Below are 26,064 nucleotides of genomic sequence, written 5' to 3' on the forward strand. Positions count from 1 at the left end.
TTGCCTTCCTTGTTCAACAGGGGCTGAACGAAGCACTCATCCAAACTTGCTTTTCTTTCCACAGGAGACGGAGAAGATGATGAGACTGAAGAGCACTCTGCCGATGGAAACCAACCAAAACCAGTACTTTCTAAGGCTGAACGAAGCCACATCATTGTCTGGCAGGTCTCCTACTTGCCAGAATAAGAGCGGCCAATGTTTAATCAACCCCCAGAATGCCAAGACACCTCCTGCATCCCTCCTGCTGGAAAAAAAACTGCTACTTACATCCAACCCCGGCTATCACTCTCCATAAACCTCTCCTTTAGATCTTGGTGGAACTATAAAGATACCCCGAGCATTTTCTATACTCTTATCTGCTATTTTTCTGCTGCATTAAGAACCCTTTTTCTTTTTTAAAATGTATCCAATGCCAGAGATCTGTACAGTAACATTGCCAAAGAGGCTAGCAAAGGTTTCCACCAGCCCTTCTGGAAAGGACATTTATTAATAGGGTGCATTGGCCTAGGACAGAAAGCCTTACGCCTGCTATCTCATATCTTATGACACATAGATACAGTTGGATGAGCTGGACCCAAACCTAAAATGGTGCAAACACCAAACTCGGATGGAATCAGGGAATCATTTCTTGCCTTGTATACTTGCTCAAAACATGTCCCCTACAGTAATCTGCTACTGTAGGTCTATAGTAGGTTACAGTAGGTAGCTCTGCTGAAAGGCTGCTAGAATGAGAGCACTAAGGCCAATAGCACACTCCTATTGATACAAAGTTTGCACTCTCCTTGCTGACCAATGCAAAGTGACCCACAAATGAGTCCCATGGCCTTAGAGTGGGCTGTGCATTATAGACCTTCCTTCCAGCAGCTGAGACCATATGGAGGCAGCCTCCTGTTAACAGTATTGCAAATTCATTTTTTTCGAGTTGCTTTTTCTGTGAGCTACCCCAAAAAAATATACTGCAACTACTTAACCTGTTCAACCCCTCGGTTGGCAGCGGGACCAGCAATTTTACTAGGAGTAGAAGTTTCCCCCTATCAGCAGTTCCCAGATATATTGGGTCCAGCATTAAAGGGATATATCTTTGCTAATGCATGAGCACTCACCCTGCAGGTGCCTGCCTAACAAGTACAAACCCTTTGACATGGGACACCCTATGCATTAATATTAAACTCCTCCTACAAAAAGGAGCACCTATGCTTTGGAATAATCTGCACTTGTAAGCTCTTTAATGCATATTGTGCTATAATAAAGCCACACCCCTTTGTAATATGGGGGCTAAAACATTCTAATTCTCCCTAGATCATGCATGTAATCCCTTTATTCCTGTGCAGATAAAGGTGCCTGCAAAGCATTAATGTGACAGGCACCTCTGGGGGTGCAGGGGTTAACAAGAAATAAAAAAAAGCACATTCTTGCCAGATAATAAGGAGTTACTGGCTCTAACATAGGGGTGTGAAACCCGCGTCACCCTCCAGATGTTGTTGGGAGATGTTGAGAGGTGTAGTTCGACAGCAACACATGCTTGCTCTAACGGTTCATCCTACCTATGGCAATGACGTATGTAAAGATTCCCTGTATGTGTCACAAGGGGACTGTCCGGTGTGTCTCTTTCCAGGCTTGTAAACTCCGCTGTGTGTTGTTTGTCCTTCTGGTCATAAGGTTGGCATTATGTAAAGAGCTGTACCTATAATTCCCTCTGCTTCTCTCTCTCTGTCCCCCCCTTGTGACACCAATACTCTGTAATTGTTATGTATGTAATAAATGTATTACAAATGGAGATTTCGGGGGAATTTGTATTTTTTTTTCAAGTGATGCTATTGGATAAGATTGGAAGCAGCTTATTGGCTCGTGATGGGATCACTTTGTTAGACCTGAGAACTCACAGAACTTTAAAGGACAAGGAAAGGCTAAGTCACTTGGGGGTGCCAAAATGTTAGGCACCCCCAAGTGACTTTAATCGCTTACCTTGTACCCCGGGCTGGTGCCCCTGTACGGAGAGAACAGCACCAGCCCGGGGTACCTGTAGCGAGCGCTTCCTCCTTCCTGCTTCGTTTTGCCAGCAAATTCCCGGGACCGACGCATGCGCAGTAGAGTGAAATGCCGACTTTGTAGTTAAAGTTCGGTTTTTGACCCTACTGCGCATGCGCGAATCAGGAAGGAGGAAGCGCTCGCTACAGGTACCCCGGGCTGGTGCTGTTCTCTCCTAACAGGGGCACCAGACCGGGGTATAAGGTAGCCGATTTAAGTCACTTGGGGATGCCTAACCTTTTGGCACCCCCAAGTGACTTTGCCTTTCCTTGTCCTTTAAAGGGGTTGTAAACCCAACCATAACACTGTCCCACTGCGCCCCCTAGTTTTTCTATAGAAGCTGTTTAAAAACATAATTATAGATGCAAGAAAATTTACCAATGAGCATTCTACTGACCAAAAACTCCTTATAAATGTTAGAGAAGTGACCAATAAGAATACTGATTCCCAGCACTACATCAGGCATCTTGCTGGTACCTTACATATAGAGATCATTATGTCATTTTCCCTTCATTATATGACACAGGACTCAGACATGGGGATAAAGAACAGACTTGTTCAGTGCTGGGAAACTGTGCTTAATGCTCCCAACTCCAATTGCAGGAACAAAGAACAGGGAGCCTTATTTACACAGATCAGCTGGGATTCTCATTGGGGGATTTTTTTCTTTTGTTATTTTGCATTTTAAAGCAAATGCTGGCTCTGGAGATTTTGGGAAAATTTTTGGAAAAGTTCTATTGTGCATTATTGCTTTAAGAATACAACCCTGATGTTGCTGGACTACAGCTCCCAGAATGCCTCAGCCCTGTTATACATTACATTATTATTATTATTGAGGGTCTTCACCCTTGAGATGCACAGAGCTTCTTGGTAAAGTTTCAGTTTGATGAATTAAGGTAGAAACAGAAAACTTTAGACCTGGTCTTGCTAATGAATTGTAAATTAGATATTACAGGCAAAGTTACATGCAAAACGTTAAAAAAATGGATTACAGGTGAAGAAACCCCCATAAAACTAACCGAAGATTTTCAGTGGCTGATTCCATCAGAATGGCCACTAGAGGGAGTGGAGCCCCAGGAGCTGCAGCCAAACCAATCCCTTATTAAACACTGTCAAAAAGAGTCAAATGTGCTGTAAATGCTGCAAAGTCAGGGCATCGTTAGAAAAGAAGTTCTAGGGAACTGAGGGCATGATAAAAAGGAAGAGACTATAAAAACAGGAAAAGGCAGTCTCTTTATCTGTATAAGGATTAAGAAAGCTTAACAGAAAACTCAGATTTTGTACAATGATTTTCTTTTACAGATATTCTAATGGGTCTGGCTCCAACAAATGCTGTTTATGGTGGAATTCTACGGTTGCCTTTAATACACAGGATTCTGTTTCTTCAGTAGAAGATAGTAAATGGAATTCATAACTTGAATAAGACTAATGTCTCTCTCTCTCTCTCTCTCTATCTATATATATATATATATATATATATATATATATATATATATTATATTTGGCTTGGCGCCAAAACATCCTTTAAAAACGCCAATATGTTTGTCTTCCTGCACTCCCTGACGAAAGTCCTAGTAAAGGACTGAAACGTTGGAAATAATAAAACTCACCACTTGCATTTAAAAAAGAAGCTTTATTTTTGTGACTTTTTGTGGAAATCCTAAGAGTGCCAACATCCTTTACCTATCTGAAGATTCTCTAGCTCTGGCACCTAGGTTTATTTTTATTTTATGGTGTGCCTCCCACTCTGGACTGTATATATATATATATATATTATATATTATTATATAATAAGAATAATATAAAGAATATATAATGCAATATATACAATAGATTGCTAGATGCCTAAGTAAGGGCTCAGTAACTCCCTGTAGAAGGGGGCGGCTAATCGGAATGTTCTGCTGTCCGTGGTGCTGAATGAGGGAACTCTCCAATTCCAAACCTGTTGGGTTCCAACTTCTGTGTTTGGCCTGAGAGTTCCTGATTGGAGGTGCCTAACCAATTGGCAAAGAGAGAACATTTAGCTTTGTATATAAGGTACAAAATATACATTTTCATTTTTTCCCAAGCGCCATTGCACAATATTTAGTACCCTAGGGAAATACTGTATGCCCCCAATACTCCTGCTGAAGATTCTACATCGGTAACAGGCCCCCCGGTATTTTAATTTCATAAACCTTGCCCCCCCCCCCAATAACCCCACTCACCCCCTAATAACCTGCTGTGTGTGAGGCAGCTGATCAGAAGGCTGTAAACCATAAAGGGCAGTAGGGGAATGGAATGGGGTCCAAGCAGCCCAATCAGTAGTGTCTATGGCATATTACAGCAGCCCCTCTGGCATAACAAACTATTTTTCTAGGCTTGATTTTCAACCTTCTTTTAAATAAAAATAAATATCAAGTTTGGTTTTCCTTTAAGCAAGGGGCTGTCTGCCCCACCCCCCAACAGTGATGCCAGAGATGGGTGGGTCAGGTACAGGTATGTGTGTAAGATGGCATGTCAGATGGGTTTAGGGACAATGAGTATTTGCTGACAGCTAGAGGTCAGCTGTTTCCATGGTTGCATTTGGGTGCAAAGGAAAACACAGAGAAGGATTAAAAGACCAAACATTTTAATTTATTTAGAAAAAAAAAAACAAAAACAAACAGAAAAAAAGACTGACAAAAAATAGAAAAGCAAAGCATCAGGATTTCACAGTTGGAAAAGTCAGCCTGCTGCCACCTAGAGGCCAGGGCAGGAACACTTAACTGATCAGAGCAGCATTATACATTGTATCAAAACTTTACAAGGAAGGTTAAGCGTCCCTGCCCCCCATCTCTCCTCTAGGAGTCCCACTAACGTTGGTCACTAGTCACTTCCGCAATCAGCATGTCCCCCGGCCGTTCCTCATACGGGTATTTCACCTATAGGGTAATGTCCCACGGAGAGACTAGTCCCCCACATATAGAGCTTGACCAATCTCTCTGAAATGCCTTTCCACTGGCAATAAAGGGGAATCGCAGGGGAAAGGCCTACGAATCGCTTCGGTTTTCCAAAGTCGCACAAAGTTACCTGCACATCTTCTGAAACCGAAGCGATTCGTAGGCCTTTCCACCGGCCATTTCCTTTGTTGCCATTGGCCAGAGAGATCAGTCGCCTGTGGTAGCAGAGATCTATCGCGGGCAACTAATCTCTCCATGGGACATTATCCTTACATTAAACTTTAAGCACGATGTAGACAATGATATACTAAGACAATTTGCAATTGGTCTTTGTTTTTTTTATGGTTTTTCACCCTTTTGTTCAGCAGCTTTCCAGTTTAGTATATCAGCAGCTAAATGGTTGCTAGGGTGCAATTTACCATAGCAACAAGGCAGTGATATGAATAAGCCATAGAAATATGAATAGGATTGAGGCGAAATAGAACAATAAGGAATAAAAAGGATCAATAACAACATTGTAGCCTCACAAAGCAATAGATGTTTAGCTGCAGGGGTCAGCGACCCCCAGTTGAAAGTTGGAAAGAAGCAAAAGAGGAAGGCAAATAATTAAAAAAAAAAAAACTATAAAAAAAATTAATAGATGAAAACCAATTGCAAAGTTGCCAGGAATGAAGCATTCTATAACGTAAAGGTGAAACTACCCCTTTAATCCAGTCACCAAAGGAAAGGGCTGAACATACCCAGTGAGGGGTCAAAGCGTTGGGGCAGGGGGATACCACCATTGTACGGTAACCCCATTTTATAGCCCCACGGGATCTCATGCTGAGGCTTAAAAGGGATGGGGGAGTTTGTATGTAGCATGTTGTTCAGCTGTGGCTTTTAGAAAGTAATTAGTGTTTAAAACCAGGAGAAAGTTGTATGAGTAAACGAATCTAAGCACCATGGGGATGCCATGTTTGTACCAGCTTCCAGCCAAGATGGCACACAATGGGACGGGATACTGTAGCAATGCCTCTGTGAATCATGGTTACAAGGCTACAGGCTGGATCACTTTATCCATCCTCTATCCAGATCTGAACAACCTACCCCAGCACTTCCAGCTAATGAGTACTACTACTCCCAGCATCCCTTACAAGCCTATGCTACTGAGCTGCAATGGCCCCGCCTCTGGGAATGGCTGCCAGTCGCTTCCTATTGACTACAACAGGGAATTCAACTAGTTGTGTTCTACATGTTCTGCACTATGTGGGTTTGTAGAATGGGAGCCACCTTACTGCTCGACTGTGGTAAATCTCCATGGGCAACCTTAGCAGTAAGCAGTTTGGCAGCTCCCATTTACATGCAAGGATGCAGAGAAGGAATGTTCTATACACAGAGTAAACTGCCCCTCACTTTACTATTATGGGAATGTAATAATGAATGCTAGGTGGGTTATGGGCATGTAAAGAATTGGATGGAGGTCTCCCAGCCCCCGCTGTGCCACATCATTAAACATGACCATCATTTGCCACCGTATCAAGTTCATTGGACAGTTGGTTGCTCACCATTAAGCCATATACAGCTTGCATCCTTTGTCCATCTGTGTGTAGCCAATAAAAACTGACAGCCCTAAGGGTCACACCTAATAAATGTGGGGATACTAAATAGGGGAGATGTTTTCCCTTTGAAAGCAGGGTTAAACCACAGCTTGTTTGTAATGAGAGGATATGGCGGCTGAGGATAAGGTGCAGGGAGTGATACGGAAGCAGGGATACCTGTACATTAATATTACACCCAACAGGAACAAGCATGGCGCTGCTGGGACTCATTGGGACCTCGCAGGAATAGACATTCCCCGTAATGGGTAGAATGTGGGAATGAAGGTATCTGAACTGGACAAAGTGCATAAGAATAGGGAAACCAAACATAAAGTTCTGGGGGTTGGGTCTTGTTCTTCAGCCGGGAAGGCTGTGATTTGTCACTCGTGAATAATAGGAAAATGGCCGGGAAGGAGCAAGGTCTACGCCTGATTTCTCTGCAGTTGCCGTGACGTATGAAGGGTTCCCACGGGGCAACACGGGCCGGCAACTCGCGTCACAGACAGGCAGGCTGCTCTCATTCCCTCATGGCCCCTCTTAATTCAGTCACTGCAACCGGGAGGCGGGGGGGGGCTGGAACATGGAAGGTGGCAATACTGTGGCATTTATATAGAACAAGCCAATGCCTGCCAGCTGTGCAGTGAGGTAGAAAATAAAATGTCTAGGTGCCAGAGCTTTTACATACCTGCTGAAGCACCCCCCTTGGCCATTTAAGTCATGGAATGGAGGTTTATAGGCATGGGAAGTAACTGTGGCCCTACCTGCATTCAATACCCAGGACAATGTGTGGGGCCACACTAGTAATGATCTACCTGCAGCTGCCCTGAAACAGCGCTCATATAAAGCGCAAATGATGCCATCTTGCCCTACTATATATTCCCACTACTGCAGCCCTTACCCCCTCAAACTGGATAAAAGTGCTGCTTTGTGTGGCCCCCACATTGGGAATTCCAATGAAGCAGCACCCATATAGAATGCCTTTAACAGTAAGAGGCAACCTTTGGTACTGCAACTCCCAGAGGAGCTGGTGGGAGTTGTAGTTCTGCAATAGCAGTTACAGTTAAAGGTTTAGAAGGCTGCACATTCCCCTCCTTGGTTCCACTTACATGGCCTTTTCTCCTGACTTGCCCTTTAAGAAGGGGCGGGTGTGAGAAAGGTATCTGGATGCACAAACATTTTGGCAGGCATTAAATATATAAAAAGTGAGGCGTTGGTTATTATACACCAATTTATAAATAAAAAAAAGGGAATAAAAGTGAGAAGTTCCTGTAGCACGTGCCTCTGTGCAGAATTGGGTCAGTTCCTGGGTAAGAGTGTTAGGTAGGTCCATCATGCAATCCTCACAGGGATTTATGGTTGAGTGGAGGTGCCTGGCAGCCAATCTGTGAGAAGGACCGGTGGTGATCCTCAGCCCTTGCTCTGCCCCTGAAGTCAAGACTTGCTCTGAGCAGAGGAGGGATCCATGCAAGGTTCCATCACGTGGTGGCCACTAAACCACTTCAGCAGTGGGGTTATCACAAGTAGGAGCCTGTCCCCCACTATCCCAGACTCCCTTGCTAAGATATTTTGCAGTTGCTTCTTGAGCAGTTCTGAGGTGGGCTCTGAGGCGGCCGGATGGATTTGGAACGTTTAAGACTATTGCCCTTACTTCCACCTCCGCCTCCTGTGGCTCCACCACTGCTGCCAGCCACAGAATAGGACCGTCCGTGCATCATCACTGCATTCATTCCATTGGCCATAGAAAAGGACTTGAGGTGGCTCTTGATGGCCACGGGCAAGGGGAGCTTGTCTATGAGATGCACCGGGGTGCAGGATACTATGGCACGGCAGCACAGGTCCTGCAGGCTGAACACTGAAATTGAAGAGAGATACTATAAGAACATTTCCTTTGTATTACACTGATTTGTCATGTGACCATTTCAGCCCTATAGGAAGACACGGTACAATCAACCATCCAAACATTGCTCCAACCCTAACTAGTTAGCTACGTTGAATCCCAGAGTTTCAACAGCCTCTATCAGCAGTGATCCATAGGATGTTAATGTTACCCAAAGCAGTTCCCCATCTTGGGTCTTGTTACTTTTTCCATTGGGTGTCAGTGACACTGCACATGCTCAGTATGCTCTGGGCTATTGAAAAGGCAAAGTTTATGCTGTATATTGTGAGTTGGTCCCTAAGCTAAGGTAAGGTATAGCAGCCATGAGCAAATCGGCAAAAAGAAGATGGGGAGCTACTGGGGGCATTCTTGGAGGCACAGATCTTCCCCACTAAAGGGCTATAGAGGCTTTGGGCTGGTACAGAAGCCCCAAACTTAAAGTGTCACATTTTTAGCCTAATTCTTTGTGAAGGTTAATCTCTCCTTTAACAGGGAATGCATCAATAGGAAAATATCAGGGAACGATGCCAGGAAAAAAACAGAAAAATAAAATTAAGCTTAAAAATGTATTTCCCAATTATCGTTGGCAGCCGTTTCACCAATGGAAACTGCCCATATCAGGCCAATAAGTAATGGTGTAGTGGGGCTATAAGTGCTGGAAACACTGCATAATTTATTATGTTGGACTGCTGCCTGCAGTACTTTCCAACCAAATGGATACAGAGACCTTGGTGCTTTGCCTCTTGTGCCAAAATGCAGAGAGATTGGAGAACAGGGAACAGTTTTGCTTTACTAAACATTTCTGGGAAATGCCGAGCAGGATATCCCCTGCTTCTCAATCTGGGAGACTAATGTGACTTCTGCCGCCTGTTGCTATGCCATTCGGGGCATCTCTGCTTACGCAGTAGCTTTACTTCTACGTTAAATTCCTAACAGACATGAATGACTAGTGTAAAAAAAAAAAAAAAAAAAGTGCCTGCCAAGGCTTGAGTATCTCAAGGCCTCAATGGCCGCTCAAGGGTAATGCCAAGGCTGCAATAAAATGAGAAAGACGTACAGCAAGGCCTCAATGTGCATTCAAGGACATGGATAACTGCAGTCCAGTGGGGCAGCCCATATGATAGTTCTGCTTTAGCAGCTCAAATGTTGCCCTTGTAAGGAACTCATGGAAAGGCATATTCCCCAGGGCGAGTGATGCATCAATAATACACAATGTATGTACTCTAGGACATTAGTATTGGAAGAAAGACCGGATTTACTGTACATTATTAAAAAGGTGTATGATTTTGTGCTTAAAGGGAGTCCGGTGGGCACCCCAGCAGAATGAAATATAATCAGAAATGGTATAGTAGCTTTCTTAAAATGAATGAAAACCAGAAGTGTTCATGAACTACCTGGCTGCACCTTCAGTTTATTGACAACATATAACAAGCTAATGAATAACTGCCCCAAGGGTATTAGTTCTGGGCACCCACCTCTGTTTGGCCTCCAGATCTTCTCCATGCCATGCCTCATTAGGACAATGCGGGACAGCTCCGTGAAGGATTCTGTTACGTTGAAGTTGCAGAGGGGGCTGACTTCAAAAAAGGTCATGCCGTTCTTCTCGGCATAGCTACGCGCTTGCTCGGTGGGTACCTGGCGCTTGAAGGCCAAGTGAAGTCTGTTTCCTACAAGGATCCGCGGGACCCCCGGCGCGTGCTTGTGTCAGAGAGGGGGAAATGGAAGAGCACAGTTAGAAATCTAACAATAAGTGGAGGGAATTAGCTGGGTCATTGAGATTTTAATGGCGTTAATGTTCTTAGCCTCGACTGTGCCAAGTTACCCTAAGTGAAGTTTCACGTGAGTGGCAGGAAACAATGGGCGCAGCCAGCAGGGTGCCTCAGTATAGTCTCCACGGCATATGCTCTGTACCAAGAACTATATCCAGTGCAATCACCATGGTTTTTCCCACATTGGTGGGAGTATCTCAAGGGTTCCCCTGCATCAGAAGGCAGAAAGAAACTGAGCGAGTTCAACCATATGGAAGTGCAAGGAGCACATTTTGACATAAGGAGCTTTAATGAAAGTGGAGGGAAAATTATGAGGAGCCCACACTGGCTCTCTGCCAATCCAGTTATCACTGCATAATAATATATAAGATTTGCAGCCCCAGGAGACACGGATGTAAGTCAGGCTCCCCATAAAGAACAACCAGGCTTTCCAGGCATCTGTGAGACTTAGCCTTTGAACCTCTCTTCTTATGATGCTTACCTCATCTATCTCTTTGATCCAGCGATCTATCCCATCGAAAGACCACCGGTTTGTGATGTCATATACCAAGAGAATCCCCTAGAAGACAAAGCAGGAGAGCAGCTGTACTGGCGAGCCCATAATTACTGAGCACACATTCTCCCCCTGGTGCTGCCCCGGGCTCAGGTGGCACACAGAAAAGGGGCAGAGGGATCAATGGAGACAACATTGCCTTATTTGCAGCCTAGGCCACGGGGGAATCATTCCAGCGATGCAGGGATGTCTGGCACAATGCAGAGGCTTCTATTTCCCCTCTCTGGGACAATCGCTACCCATTATACAAGCAACTGTCACGGCTTCTTTTCTCTAGCCAATTTGCCACTGTGCTAGCCACTTCTGTCCCTCACTCCTTGGCCATCTGCAATCTCATATTCATGCACAGAGTTTAGACCCAATGAATAATTCATGGCTGGAAGGGGGGGGGGGGGCAAAAACTGCACACGGACAGGAGTTGCACATATGCTACAACCCAATTATGTGTTTAGCTTGGGAGAATGAGAAAGGTAGCATTTATTTTATACATTATTACAAAGCTGCACTAGGGAGTGTCGATTGGTTACACTAAATGTGCCCCAGTTTACTTCCTGTCTGGGAAAAAAAAAAATGTAGTCCTGCTCTGCTTTATGGCAAGGAGTCTAAATACAGACCAAGGATCAAAGCAATTGTCCCACAAGGAATGATCAATTAGGCTTTATTTAGATTTATTACTCTGCTGCCGGAGAGGCGTGTGGCTCATTATTTATTACTGGTGCCCAAGCAGAGCCAGCAGTGATCATGGGGCTGGATACTATACAAATACATGGCTAAGGGGTGGGCTGTGAGTGAGGATTCGGGGTTGTACTGCGGTACTTTTCATGGCAGAGGGTTTGGCATCTGCAGTCTGAAAGCTGCTGTCTGGGCTACTCTGCTTGTTGGCTCTGCTCGGTATGCACACACATAGCACCCACATCCCAGGGCACGTGCCAGGGCATATCCAGCTCTGCAACACAAATTTAGGGGACAAGGAAGAGCCTCCATGAATTTAGGTCTCCTATAGTGAACTGCCTTTTCTTACTTGTAAATAACCTCCCCCAGATGCTCTGCTATAAGTGTGGCACATTTCTCCTGCCCCACAAGCTGAATGCTCCTTCATTAGGCCATTAATTCAGCAATAGCTGCAGCAGAACTAGCCCTCCGGCCTTACCTGGGCTCCTCTGGAATAGGAGCGGAAGATGGTGCAGAATCGACCCTGGCCCGAGGTGTCCCTGCAAGAGAGAGAAGGGCCCAGTGTTACTGCATTTCCTAATTTTTTGTAATTATAAAACAGAAATGAAAAATACTGTCTTTCAAAGAACCCCCTCTCCCCCCCCAGTGTGATTTGTTCAGCAGACATTTCTGAATAAAAACAATAGTTACAAATAGGTTCAAGCCCTAGTCACTAAACTCATGCTGGAAAGTGGGTAACTGCCCCTTACAGCTAATTATTATGTACTGTATGTACCTAACCTGGCCTACTCCTGAGTCTACTGAATCCAAACCTTTATTGTCATGTAACTTTAATTAACTGGCTAATGGAAGGTGAATTGCTAGTATTTTCAGGAGGTTTATTAAATATAGTTCTATATGTAATAATCCTACATATATTACGCTGGATATATGGAATATGACACAAAGGATAAGGCACTATTTATAAAAGGTTTATTTCACAGCTTCTTACCACAGCTCCAGCTTGACCCGCCGACCATCGAGCAGAATGGTGGTAGTTTTGTAGTCAATACCTGGAAAGAAAAGGACACACATAAATTAAATGGGAACTCCACGCAAATGCAAGTTAAGCTTTTTGCAAAGAAAACATAATTTAAAGCAACTTCACAATACACATCAATTACAATATATGCAGCCTTTTCATGATTTTTAATGTAATAATATGGTTGGGAAGAGTTCCTTAAGCCTGGCCCCCTGTTCCCCTGCTGATCTGGCTGACTACTTTGAGACCCAATCTCACATTCCCTGCACACGTGATGTCAATAAGCATAGGAACATCACAGTGCAATGCATTGTGGGTTATGTAGTTCCTACATGCTGTCTGTAAGCTGTGGAGAAATTGTTACCATTTGTAACATCAATGTTATAGTCTCCTCTCCCTTGCCACAATTTCAAATGAACTGTTTTGCAGCTGGATTTCAGCATATAAAAATGGTATTTTTTCATACATTTTGAAGGACCAGATTACAGGGCATATTAGGTTCTGTGTTGCGTGGAGTTTTTTAACAAATTTTGGTTCAGAACTACTAACTACCCGGAAGGAACGTGTTAAGGGAGAATTGATGGGGGTAACACATACACAAACACACAAAGACAACTAAAGCAGTGCTGTCCAACTTCTGTGGTAACGAGGGTCGGAATTTTCCCGGCCTCCGTGGTGGAGGGCCGATAATGGAAGCTAGTTTTGACCACTCCCCTTTTTAAAACCACACCCATGTTATCGCATGACCATAGCCATATTAATGGTGGTCGTACAGCAAAAATCTGCCATACTCTGCCTTCCCTACCCTGCCTGTGTGTGCCATACTCTGCCTTCCCTACCCTGCCTGCGTGTGCCATACTCTGCCTTCCCTACCCTGCCTGTGTGTGCCATACTCTGCCTGCCCTACCCTGCCTGTGTGTGCCATACTCTGCTTGCCCTACCCTGCCTGTGTGGCCCTACTCTGCCTGCCCTACCCTGCCTGCCCTACCCTGCCAGTGTGGCCCTACTCTGCCTGCCCTACCCTGCCTGTGTGGCCCTACTCTGCCTGCCCTACCCTGCCTGTGTGTGCCATACTCTGCCTGCCCTATGCTGCCTGTGTGTATGGCACACACAGGCAGCCTACAGTGACTACTGCTCCTACAGTCTGCACAATAACTATATATTAAAAAACTTTTTAATTGCAGTACCACCACAGCATATGTTATTTGTGGGTTTCTACTGAGGTGTGAACAGACGAACAATGTGGGTGATTACAGCCTGAGCCTGAGGTGTGAACACTGCAGGGGATGAACAATGTAGGGATTAAAAGGTGTGAACAACACAGGGGATTACATTTTTAAACAATACAGGGGGTTTACAGCCTAAATCTGAGGTGTTAACCATGCAGGGGGCCAGTTAATCTCAGTACTGATACCATTTAAATCTTACACAAAGGTAAGCCATCAAAGCAGCCAGACAGGTGGGGGGCCACACAGAGGGGGGTCGCGGGCCGCCAGCACTGAACTAGAGGATTCAGCTCATGTTTAATATATTGTAATTGGCCTGCCTGTCACTGTGCCTACAACAGGGGCCAATGCACGTGCACAACAATCACAGCTCAAAGGTAACAAGCCCGACTCTGGGAAACAAGGAAAAGCAGCCAATGATGCTAAACGCTGCTTACTAAACAAGAGCCATTGCATGGCACAGATAGAGCTGTTAGAGTCCCCCATATGGCACTACAGCAAGTGACTGGCCCTGGGAGCCGCAGCGAGGCCCAGGGTGGCACGGCTAAAGGCAAACTCAAAGATATTTACCAAGGCCATCCAGGTAATTCTATTGTGCCATCATGAACCACAGGTTTGCCCCTTGCAAGTGGCACAACACCTGTACCAAGGGGTTTTGTGGTTCATTTTGTAGGGGGGTGGGCTGCAGTCTGGCTTTTATGTGTATTACTTCACTGGGGCTTGAACATACTGTAACTGCTTATCGAGTCCCACTGTCCCTAAGTGACTCCACCATGGGCATATTCAGAAACAGACATGCCAGAAGCCTTGATGGTAAATATCCCCAAAATAGGAGTCCTGCTTTAAATGTGACCCACCAGCCCCCAACCAGCACTTGAGGTTCATTCCGTGGCCTGAACATACCCAATCTAATGGTTTTAGGCCCCACTTAGTGTTGCAGCAGCCATTTTTAGCCATTGCCACTGTTTTTCCAATTTTCAGTTCTGGAGCGTTGAAGTGGAGGGTGAACACTGAGGGATGACAAAAAGGGATGAGTACTTATTGCTGTTTACCAACAGGTTACTGGGCTAAGAATCACCACAGAAATATTTTAACCCACAGCAAACTAGTCAGCCATGTTGGTTGTCAGCAGTGCATTCCAAATAAAGAATCATAGAGCTGAATAAGGAAGGAACACATGCAATGATATAAGCAGCCCATGCCTGACAGTAAGTATATATATATATATATTCGGAGGAAGGTACCGCTCACGCAGGTCTTAGGTTCAATTTTGTAAATTTATTGAAAAGGCAAGGGAACTGACGTTTCGGCTGCAACACCAGCCTTTGTCAAAGTTACAAATACAAGTGAGAAAAAAACCTTATAAACAGTGTTTGGCGGGAACACCAACGGACAATAACGTGAGCGTGAGAAACACCCCCCCAAAAAATGCAAACGTGATGACATCAGACAATACATGTACACAATCAAGACCAAGGTTACGAAATACAACAAATAATATAATGAAAAAATCAAAATAAACGAAACAGAATGTGTTAATGTGAATTGCCCCAAAGAAAACAATGTAACTTAATATAAGTAAGGAAAAAAAATACGGAAGAAAATAATATAAAAAGCGAGACAGACCTGCGTACCTACATGGTAGGAAAAAGGTAGGTAGTTTGGTAACACTATTCATGACCGGGTCATGGTCCCTTGTTAGGCGCTATTGTTAAAATAAAATCAAGTAAATCTCCCGAAATTTGGAGCTTGCTATGCCAAAGCAACATAGCATACACACACACACACACACACATTTGTGTGTTGCTTGTGTTCTCCTCACTGGCAGCAGGGATCTGTGCTATGTTTGGCTTTGTGCTTAGTGTCATGGGAAACGTGAGCTGGAGGAGCCCGGCCTGACTCATGTCCCGAGTGGGACTCCATGTGATGGAACAGGGCAGGGCCAGAGCTCCACTTTTCACGCATGTATGCGCATTCATCTCACACTAAATAGAGCCGCTCTCTTGGATCTCTGCCTGCTGCTGCTATGCCCCCACCCCTCCAATGTCCACCATGCTGCTGCCCCTACCCCTCCAGTGCCCAACCTGCTGCTGCCCCCAACCTCCAGTGCCCAATCTGCTGCTGCCCCCACCCCTCCAGTGCCCAAGCTGCTGCTGCCCCCACCCCTCCAGTGCCCAAGCTGCTGCTGCCCCCACCCCTCCAGTGCCCAAGCTGCTGCTGCCCCCACCCCTCCAGTGCCCAAGCTGCTGCTGCCCCCACCCCTCCAGTGCCCAAGCTGCTGCTGCCCCCACCCCTCCAGTGCCCAAGCTGCTGCTGCCCCCACCCCTCCAGTGCCCAAGCTGCTGCTGCTCCCACCCCTCCAGTGCTCAACCATGCTGCTATGCCCCCACCCCTCCAGTGTCCACCATGCTGATGCCCCCACCCCTCCAGTGCCCAACCTGGTGCTATGCCCCCAGTCCTCCAGTGCCCAACCTGCTATGTCCCCATCCCTGCTGTGCCCGACCTGTTGCTGCCCTACTCCTCCTGTGCCCAACATGCCGCTATGTCCCCAGTCCTCCAGAGCTCAACCTGCGACTTATGCCTCCAGCCCTCCAATGCCCAACCTGCTGCTGCCCTGCTCCTCCTGTGCCCAACATGCCACTATGCTTCCAGCCCTCCAATGCCCAACCTGCTGCTGCCCTGCTCCTCCTGTGCCCAACCTGCTGCTATGCCCCCAGCCCTCCTGTGCCCAACCTGCTGCTGCTGCCCCCACAGAAAGGCAATACCTCTGGAGCCAAACAACTTAATTATTTACAGAGCACACACAGAGCATGCAGAGAACATGATGTTACATGTAATGAGTAGCCTCATTCCTGTATCCAGCAACACTGCAAGCCTGGCACTGCCACCTCAAACCTCTCATTACATAGAGCTGGACTGGCGCTGTTAAAGCAAAAAACACATGCAGAAAACAGTTAAATCTGAACTTCATGACCGCCATAGCTGACCGAGTATGCATTGTGCGATTTCCACGCCATACACAGTTTAAGCGAGCCGGGATACTGGTTCCTGAATGTGCCCCATCATGGCTGTCTGTGGCAGGAGTAAGCTCCCAGTGTGACTCGGGAGCACAGAACAAGGAATATGCTTTAGAAAAGTATTGTTTCCCCTATTTGGCTCTGTAGCCCACACCTCTGATAGCCTCACTTTGGGCATAGGTGCCCTGGGGCAAGCAGCCACCACGGTGTTCAATAGTTCCGCCCAACAAGGCTCCTGAAGCATTCTGGGTACTGTGACACCAAAACCTCCCATATATGTATTAATGCAAACACTGGGCCAGATTTCCAGCAGTACTAAATACAGAGCTTTAAAAGGACAATGCAACCCAAATAATGACAGTTTACCATACAAAGGCCAAAACAAGCAGGTCTCCTGCCGATCACACCGATACAGGTGCTAAGTAATATTTCTCTGAGAGAAAACAATGCGCTTCGGGAGGGGGACACAGGAGGCAACACAATGGCATTTCCTTCTAAATGCGGCAGCAAAACCCAGCCCTGGAATTCACACTCACGCTCACTCTGCAAGTTCAGCTTCCTACCAACTACAGGCAAAAAGTAGCATTTACTATGTGCTGACTGAGGGTGAAGCGGTGCAATCAGCCATTACTTGGAAACCTACATACTAGCCATTCTATTCACACAATTGCATGTTTAGGGGTCATTTAAAAAAAGCAAAACAATGTCATATGTAGAAGTCTATGAAGTTCATAAAAATCCTTGAGAGCAATATCCATTTACTGCTGATCCCACTCTCATTCCAAATGACTAATGGCCGCCATCTTGGTGCAGGAATGGCTAATGTGGCCCTGCAGTCAGTGGGGAAATGTGAATCACATGGGAGGCATGAAAGCACCGGGACCGGGCCTGGACCTAAACCAAGGCTGAAGGCTTTACTTGCCCATTACTTGTACTAGTTCTAGCTAGAGCTGTGCCATGCCCATTATAAGGAGAGCTATTTGCTACTGTAAAGACCCAGTTATAAAAACAGAAATCCATTTTGTGCCTTGGAATAAATCTGTAGGCAATGGCCGCTTAGTGCAACTGCCCCCTCCATAAGCAACAAGGTTTTAATCCAGGGGGCTCAAACTCAATTTACCTGGGGGCCGCAGGAGGCAAAGTCAGGATGAGGCTGGGCCGCATAAGGGATTTCACAAAAAATTGGCTTTCAAGGGATAACGCAAGGCACGGCGGGCGGGAGCTGATGATTGCGGAAATGACGTTATGCCATCATAACAGTTATTATGGGAAGACGTTCTGTGTGCACAATTAGCTCCTTAGCATAATAACTTCCCATAATAACTGTTATGATGGCATAACGTCATTGCCGCAATCAGCAGCTCCCGCCCGCCGTGCCTTGCATTATCCCTTGAATCGCAATAAAAATCGCGATCCATTCATTGCTTTTGAGAAGGCGTTGGTGCGGGCCACAAAATATTGTACCGCGGGCCGCGAGTTTGAGACCCCTGTTTTAATCTGTAGAACCCAGAAGGCAGCCACCCACCGGCCCTGTCCTTATGGAGCACTTTACCAGGAAAGCAAATGCTTGCAATCAGATACCCCCCCAGGGACAAGCACTAACTGCACTTCCAATAATAAGGCTGCAAGATCAGATGGTGATCATCTGGACATTGGCTCTCCTTTTACTTAAGGGAAGGGCAAAAATGGCCTCTGGGAGTCTCTGCACTTTAGTCCCAGGAGCCACTGAGGCTCAGACCACAGCCCAATATGTTGTGCTATTACCAACCTCAAGCTATTCACATGAAGCCCCCCTTCCCCTTGTTAGCACACTCAGAATGCCCACAATGAACAGATAGTGATGCTTCTGTATGGTTCCAATACATTTATAGGACTCAATGATAAATGTTAGCGTGGGCTATGCAGAGCCCCCAGTAAAGCCATGTGCGTTTCAGAGCAGCCCAAGCAGGGGCACGTGCAGTAGAAAGGGTTGTTATTGTTTTATTTATATTTTATTTTGTCTTTATTGTGGCCCCCAGCCTATGAGCACCATACACTTCTAATATATTAGTATAGTAATTCAGACTTACACATGTGTGCCATACCGCAAAGCTATGTCAACAGTGTCACAATAACCAGCTAGTCACCCAGTGATCAACCCTATGCACTGAGAAAACATACTACCCCCACCCCCATTATTATCATCATCAACAGAGCACCAACATATTCTGCAGAACTGTACAGCAAACAAAAGGTTAAACACACACATTACATAAAAAATACAACCAACAGAAGAAGAGAAAGCCCAGCTCAAAAGAGCTTACAATCTACGTGATGCTTAGTAGAGCTGATAGCTCAGGGGGAAGCCCATCAATACACTTGTGGCCTAGGTAGCCATACAAATCAGTTCTATTAGCCCCAGTGCTGATACCAGCACACATATCTGCCCCCGCAAAGAAAGAAAATATCCAGATATTCTCTTTGCATTTACTCTCCAGTTAAAAGCAGCCGATTCATCCCGCCGGTTATTGCTACTTCCTTCCTCTCAGTCACTTCTAAACCCTAAGGCATTGAAACCTTTCCATTCTCTGTGACCCAATGCAGCCATTCTAAATGGGACATCCTGCTTCTTCCCAAAATATATGCAAAACCCAGCCCCCACCATAACCTGGCCTTCCCATCCGTTCCCCCCAGTTCCTTCTGTGGCTTCCGATTAAAGGGGTAGTTCACCTTTATATTAACTTTTAGTATAATGTAGACAGTGATATTCTGAGACAATGGGCAATTGCTCTTAATGTTTTATTATTTGCCGTTTTTGAATTATTATAATTTATTTTTCCAGTTTGAAACTGCGGCAGCCTTGTGGTTGCTGGAATGAGTCAGAAGAGGAAAGCAAAGAATTAAAAAACAAAATAATAAATGAAGACTAAATGGAAAGCTCCTAAGAACTGGCCATTCTATAACATATTAATACTTAATTTTAAAGTGAACCACCCCTTTACCCACCGTATCCCCAAAGTCCTTCTATTATGCTGTGTATGGAGCCACCCCAAGCAACTTTATCCCTTGTACACACGACTGCTGCCTTTCCACTGTCGCTCACCCAACGCCCCCCTCAGCCCTCAGGGCACTAGCCACAGGATATGGTTATTACATAGATAATACAGTTGATTGGTATTTTACTCACAATATAAAAACCATAACTATACACTACTTATGAGTAAAGTAAATAATATTCTCCAATTGGTGATTACATTCTGAGCAGACAGTAAGCTCATCTAATAATATGCACATATATGGAAAGACTGAGCTTAGTACATTTGGTGGTACCAGCTGTCATGTGCCTAGTGGTACACTGGACATATTAACAGCAGTGATCTGAATGAGACCCTTTCAGCTCCCTGTTAGAGGTCACTACTCCATATGTATTTAGTCCTGTAGTATGTACACTGAACTTGATGTAAATAGGTCTTTTTAAACCTGATTTACTATGTTATAGATAGGATAATACATAAGGAGATGGACCACATGCCCAGTTCCTTTCTGCTATTGGCTACTAGGTTTACTTACTTAAGAACTCTGGGTTGGTTATAAAAAGTTATGGAACACGTGAAGCTATGAGAATGATTGGGCACTGTACTTTAACCTCTTCCTGCCTAAATGCTGTATCTATAGATTTGCAGATTGTTCATGGCCTTAAACTGGTTGATATGGCAAGAGTGGCCAGGTAGTCATATTAGTTCTAGTGTATAAAGCGTGGTGAAGGTGGTGTATGTGAAGCCAATGGCCCTGCCTGGTTACCTTCATGCCCAAGCAGTTAAGGACTATAGGACTGAAGATCACATGTTCATACATGCGCCAAGGCGGTTATAAGGACTGGGTGTGATTCCGTACAATTACGTGTGGAAGGATAATTGTCAAAGCCCATAAATCATACAGAAATCCAGGTCTCTTGGAATCCATGCAATTAACAATTGTAAAACACAGCAAAGAATTCTCATGTCATTAGGGCCCCTTCTGCCACTCGAAAGCAGGTGTCGCTTCAGACTATCATACTGTATGATAAGCACAGCAATAAGTGCTCGGAGCAACAGGCAGGGTGCTGGCACATTACCTCACAGGCGTACAGAGCTGCCAGGGCGCCCATACAGGTTTTTATAAAGGCCTCATCACATGGAGGTGTGTTTGGCCTTTAATGATTTAATGATACCATGAGGCCGAGACAGAATGTTGTATGTGGGTGTCGCTTTGTACAAGCATACAGGTGTGGAAAGAGTGTCTGAGGAAGGTGGGTGGTACCTTTAGACTGGTACAGAGTCTCTCGGAAGGTATAAAGGCACCACTATGACACTCAGCACCCCAAAGACTAAGCAGAATGACTACAGCCCTGGGGGCACATTGTGGAATAAGTCACCATGGCACCCTTTATAAATGCGCAGAAGTACCAGCTCTTACCATTACTGTAGGAATACGGCGACTCGGATGCCCCGTCCTGCAAGCTCTCCAAGATTTCCCCTTTGCCCACGTCACTATCTCCCACCAGCAGGAATTTCAGCAGATAGTCGTAGCTCTTCACCGGGCTGCCCTGAGTGCCCATCCTCCCTTCTCAGGAGCCCAGATGGACAACCCACATGTCAGGCTCTCAGAAGCCAAACGCCGTGCCAGAAGCCTGGCGAGTGCTGCACGTCGGTAAGGGCACAGTGTATGTTGGCAGAGTGCGCCCTGAGTGAGAGATACTGCAGAGTGCTTGCGTCGGGCTCTCAACCGTCTCTCTCTCTCGCTTACCAACTCATCTGCATTTCCCGGTGGGACTGGGTGGGGAGGGAATCCTGTAAGATAAACACATAAAAGAATGGAACATGAGTTCAAACGCTGTATTAATATACACAAGGCCAAGCCATAAAGGTAAAATAAACATCATGTCTCAAGGAAATCAGCACACTCTGCAGGGGTATATTTAGTATCATGCTCATATATAATATATGTATTATTATTTTTTTTTTTTAATCCAACCCCTAGCCCCCACAATACTAACCAATAACAACCTTTCCATCCCAGCTTTGTGCATGTATCCCCTACCCAGCTGCAGGGAAGTGCACATAAAGGCTAGGTCTCCTTTCTCCCTTTAGCATAATGTAGGGGGAGAGAGCAAGCTTCCTTGGCTCGGCCAACAATGGGCACAATCGGGTGCAGCTGCCCCATCTAGACACTCCCTTGTACAAGAGGGGATTACAAAACAATATGCATAATGAGCAAAACACAGGCAGATGGTGGAGGTCGGAAACACACTGCAGGGTCTGCGCAGCGGTGGGGCTGCTCTGCAATATCCTACGGGCTTATGTGGTGCTGAGGAGGTTAATCTCTTTCTAGTCAGCGGATGGAAAGAGAAAGCAGTGCTTTATCCATTTCTCTGCCTTCCAACCCACTCAACATTCACACCCCACGGCAGGAGGGGAACAAAGGCAATCAATGGCAGCTCATTGTAATTCATGGGTCCCGTCTGTGCTATGTATATATTACTGTTATGGCGGGGGGGGGGGGCTTCCCTCCAGCTGTGAGGGTTATTCACCTTCCTCAGTGCACTAATGGGGACACAACTAGAAATAGAGGAGGATATGAAAATAGGAAATTCTGTGATATTGACATCAAAGAGGAACCCTACATGGCAAGGAATGGAGGGGATAATGTGTTCGGGGGCAAGCAGTGTCACCAATAACCAACGATGGATTCCTATTCACAATGGGCAAACATGGCTTCCTACCAGCTGCTCACAAACACAATTTGTTGATGCATAAAGCACCTCATGCGTATAAATTGGCCATAAAGTTATCACACCATTTGGTTAATTTATTAACATATGATAATCTGCCCCAAACAACAAGAATTCTTGTTGGCACCCAAAAAAGTAGTCCCTATCCCATTTAAAGCGGGGCTCTGTGATCTCTTTAATCCAGTGGAATGTATTTCTGCAGCGGTCTGGCAAATGCCAGAGGGGCTGCTGTAAGATGCCATAGACAGTCACTATTTATTGGGCTGGTGGGGGGACCACCACCTGGCACCTGGCCAAGGTTGATTGGCCAAAGCACCAATTTGGATTAGAGACACAATTTACTACCAAACTATAACTGAAGGGGCCTTGACTTCAACCTCAGTGCCTGACCAGTTGGCCCAAGAGCTGGCTGACTTGCCAGTTAAGGTAAAATTGCCCATCCAAATGGAATCAACACACTGGCCAATGAACCCAATGCTGATGAATCAGATAGCTTTAAACTAAGCAAGTACCGTATGTGGCCAGTATTACTACAGATATATGGCTACATGTTACCCTTATGGTCCTGTAGCACTATAACTGGCAACATCCACCCATGTATAAGGGCTTCAAGGCGACAAAGTTCAAAAAGGTGCCAACACATATTGGGATGCCCTGAGATTCCAATTTCACATGGTCACAAACACTTCTTTTTACAAAAAGCCCTAATGGGTGCAAGTGCAATAGGACTAGCTGGTCTACCTGCCTAAATGTACAGAGAGACCCACAGCATCCCATGGGCTGCAAAGCATGGAAGCTAATGACTGGACATTCCGGTGTTCAGGTTGGGCTGCTAGTGGGCTTCCCATTGCCCCCTTTCTTACTTTCACTATAAGAGAATATAACTCTTAAATCATTATACACAGCCCCTACCTAACTGGTATAAGAGTAGACCATGGACATGAGAATTCCCAGTGGAACACCCAGTCCAACACTATCTGTGTCAGATTCAGATAGAAAACTTGCATGGATCTATTCTAATTCCAATTACACACCTATGCAACTGGGTTCACATAGGTTTAAAAACAATTTTCCGTACACACAGCCTCACACACCCACCTGCTACACACACAACCAGTCCTACCAGCACCTGAGCTCTCACGAGCTTCCAAGTCACAAAAACAGAGATACAAAGTACCTCGAGATCAGCTCAAAGCCTCAGGCCTAGGACACACGTGGCATACTGACTGCCACCACGTTCTTGTGGAGATTATTAAAGGTCAAAGCCCCCAACTCCAACTGGCAATGCCTTCTGTGCCATAACCCTTAATGGCAGAACCCAGTCCTAGGCTATCGGTACCAAGCTGGAAAGACCTGGTGCAGGTCTGAAACAAATGGAGAATCTCGCAGGGTCTTTGTACCGACAGGCACGGCATTACTCATGCAAACAATATTCTAATTGGGTTTTCAGGGAACCAATAACTGAAAAAATTGGAGGGGGGGGGGCCCTGCACTCAGGCTAGATCAGTGGTTTTCAACCTTCCTAATGCTGTGACCCTTTAATAAAATTCCTCATGTTATGGTGACCCCCAACCATAAAATTATTCCGAATACCATCGGAAATATGTATTTTCCGATGGTCTTAAGGTCCCCATACCCTTGGACCGATTCGGCAGCTAATCAGCCCGTGTATGGGGAGAGCAGAGAGGCCTGGCCGACCGATATCTGGCCTGAAATTGGCCAGATCTCGATCGGCCAGGTTAGAAAATCCGGTCGGATCGGGGACTGCATCGGCTCATTGATGCGGTCCCCGATCCGACTGCCCCATTGCCGCCTACATAATCCGATCGTTTGGCCCCAGGGCCAAACGAACGGATTTTTTTTTTTTTTTACCTAAATGCTCCCCGATATTGCCCACCCGTAGGTGGGGATATCGGGGGAAGATCCGCTCGCTTGGCGACATCGCCAAGCGAGCGGATCTGCTCGTGTATGGCCACCTTAAGGCAACCCCCATGAAAGGGTCGTTCAACCCCCAAAGGGGTCCCGACCCACAGGTTGAGAATGTTCCTAAGGTCAATGGCATAAGCATTGTGTACTAGGCTTTCTAGCAATCTTCTGCCTTCCTCTTCCTGAATATGTGTGCGCTTACAGGCACGGATCAGCCAGTCCGCCCATGCATGGCATGGAAACATAGTATACATTTATCACGGTGAAATGCGTGTGGGTGCTGACAGGCCAATCCTGTGCCCATCAGCGCACACATTCAGGGAGGCAGCGGAATGGCCAGCGTTGAAATGCTAGCAGGTAAAACAGTTGGCGTGCCATTGGCCTTAAGGTTAATCGGCCAATGCTGTGCTTGTCAGTGCAGATACAGGAGCTGCTGTGCTCTTTGTATTGTACACCAGCTTGCTGGAGGGTTTAAAGCTCTGCTCCAGAGAGGCAGAATTATCCAAAGGGGGGAAATGTAGCAGAAATTACCTGAGTTAAGGAGGGCTGGATGTACAATGCATGGACACAGGCCATACAGCAGCATTTTCCCATTGTATGACAGATGGCTATCTTGCCCCACACACAGCGGCCTCAGTCAGGATACAAACATGGCACATTTATTGCACTGACAGTAGCGTGGGTCTATTCTCAAAGTGCCACACTGTCCCCAAACTAACTGCCCCACTGACAGTCACACTGCCATTTATCCAAGTGCCTTTTATTCTCCTGACAAAGAGTGACAGATACACTGCTGGGGCCCAGTTCCATCAGGAAACCATATCCTTGCAACTGGGCAAGCAACTCAGCACCTACATTAAATAAAGCAAGGACAGCAACCCTCCAGGAGATGCAGAACTACAGTTCCCAGCATTCCCTGTGGATAAACATCTACAGGCCTGCATAGTGCATAGTAGGACACAGGCCTAGCCCCAAAGTTGCAGTTCAACTAAACCTCACAATAAAGACGAAGGCTGGTTGCAGAAAATGTTTGAGAGTAACTGGCTGAGGATGCTGGGAACAAAGTCCCATGGAGGCTTTTCGATTACTTCTAAGCTACGTATTCCTACATCTTGCCGATCCCAAGGACGCAGGGAGTTGTTCGATAGGAGACACAACATACACATCTGGCCGGGCTAGGATGAGTGGAACTTACCGCCAAGGCGCCTCACTCATCAGCAGGGAGCAGGCCTTGAGCACCGGAGAACTAGGCGAGGCTCGTCCCACCGCCTCGGTAGCACTCACTCGGGCACCCGATCCGACGGAGTCCAGACACGCACCGAACGCTCCCTACCCGCCGCGCCTCTTCCGAGCCTCAAGCTTCTGAAGCCACTGTCGCTGCCGTCGCGTCCCAAAGCCAAGGAGCTGCACCGGCGCGCATGCCCAGAATCGCTAGGCGGGGTCGCTTTCCTGGTAACCACGCCCAATTTCTAGTTCACCGCCCTATCATTCTCATAGCTATGTATTGCCACGCCCACATCAGCAACTCGCGTTTCTTATTCGCGGAGGAGTTCAATAGTGCGCCTCCTTCTCCATTTATTTTCCGTCGTGACTGGGTTGTAAGAGATGCCACGCCCCCTGGCAAACCCTCTATGGAAGTTAGTGTAGCACTCTGACAGGAAGTTCACACTTTCGCGTAGTTTACCTTATACCTTAGGCTGGTGGCCTTGTGGCTCTTCTGTACGCACAG

At 46.1% G+C, this 26,064-nt stretch overlaps 2 protein-coding genes across 18 annotated transcripts in view; one reads left to right on the forward strand and one right to left on the reverse strand.

The window, feature by feature from the left end:
• Positions 1-1,779, forward strand: part of mapk8ip3 (mitogen-activated protein kinase 8 interacting protein 3) — a 58,656-nt gene extending 56,877 nt beyond the window's left edge. For 16 of the 17 annotated variants that reach the window (XM_012970137.3, XM_012970144.3, XM_012970143.3 and 13 more), the window contains one exon: positions 65-1,779. In XM_012970137.3, coding sequence (XP_012825591.1) covers positions 65-186 — 122 coding nt within the window. In that variant the 3' untranslated portion in view covers positions 187-1,779. 17 annotated transcript variants of the gene reach the window in all.
• A 4,948-nt stretch (positions 1,780-6,727) lies between these two features.
• On the reverse strand, positions 6,728-25,816 carry rab40c (RAB40C, member RAS oncogene family). Its single transcript, XM_004917990.4, has 7 exons — positions 25,531-25,816; positions 21,095-21,468; positions 12,388-12,448; positions 11,875-11,935; positions 10,653-10,730; positions 9,878-10,100; positions 6,728-8,378 (listed from the first exon to the last, which is right to left on the reverse strand). Exons 2-7 carry the CDS (start codon positions 21,234-21,236, stop codon positions 8,083-8,085), a joined length of 861 nt encoding a protein of 286 aa, XP_004918047.1. The 5' UTR covers positions 21,237-21,468; positions 25,531-25,816; the 3' UTR covers positions 6,728-8,082.
• Positions 25,817-26,064: the final 248 nt, after the last annotated feature.

This window comes from Xenopus tropicalis, chromosome 9 (assembly GCF_000004195.4).
Source record: "Xenopus tropicalis strain Nigerian chromosome 9, UCB_Xtro_10.0, whole genome shotgun sequence".
NCBI classification, from domain to species: domain Eukaryota; kingdom Metazoa; phylum Chordata; class Amphibia; order Anura; family Pipidae; genus Xenopus; species Xenopus tropicalis.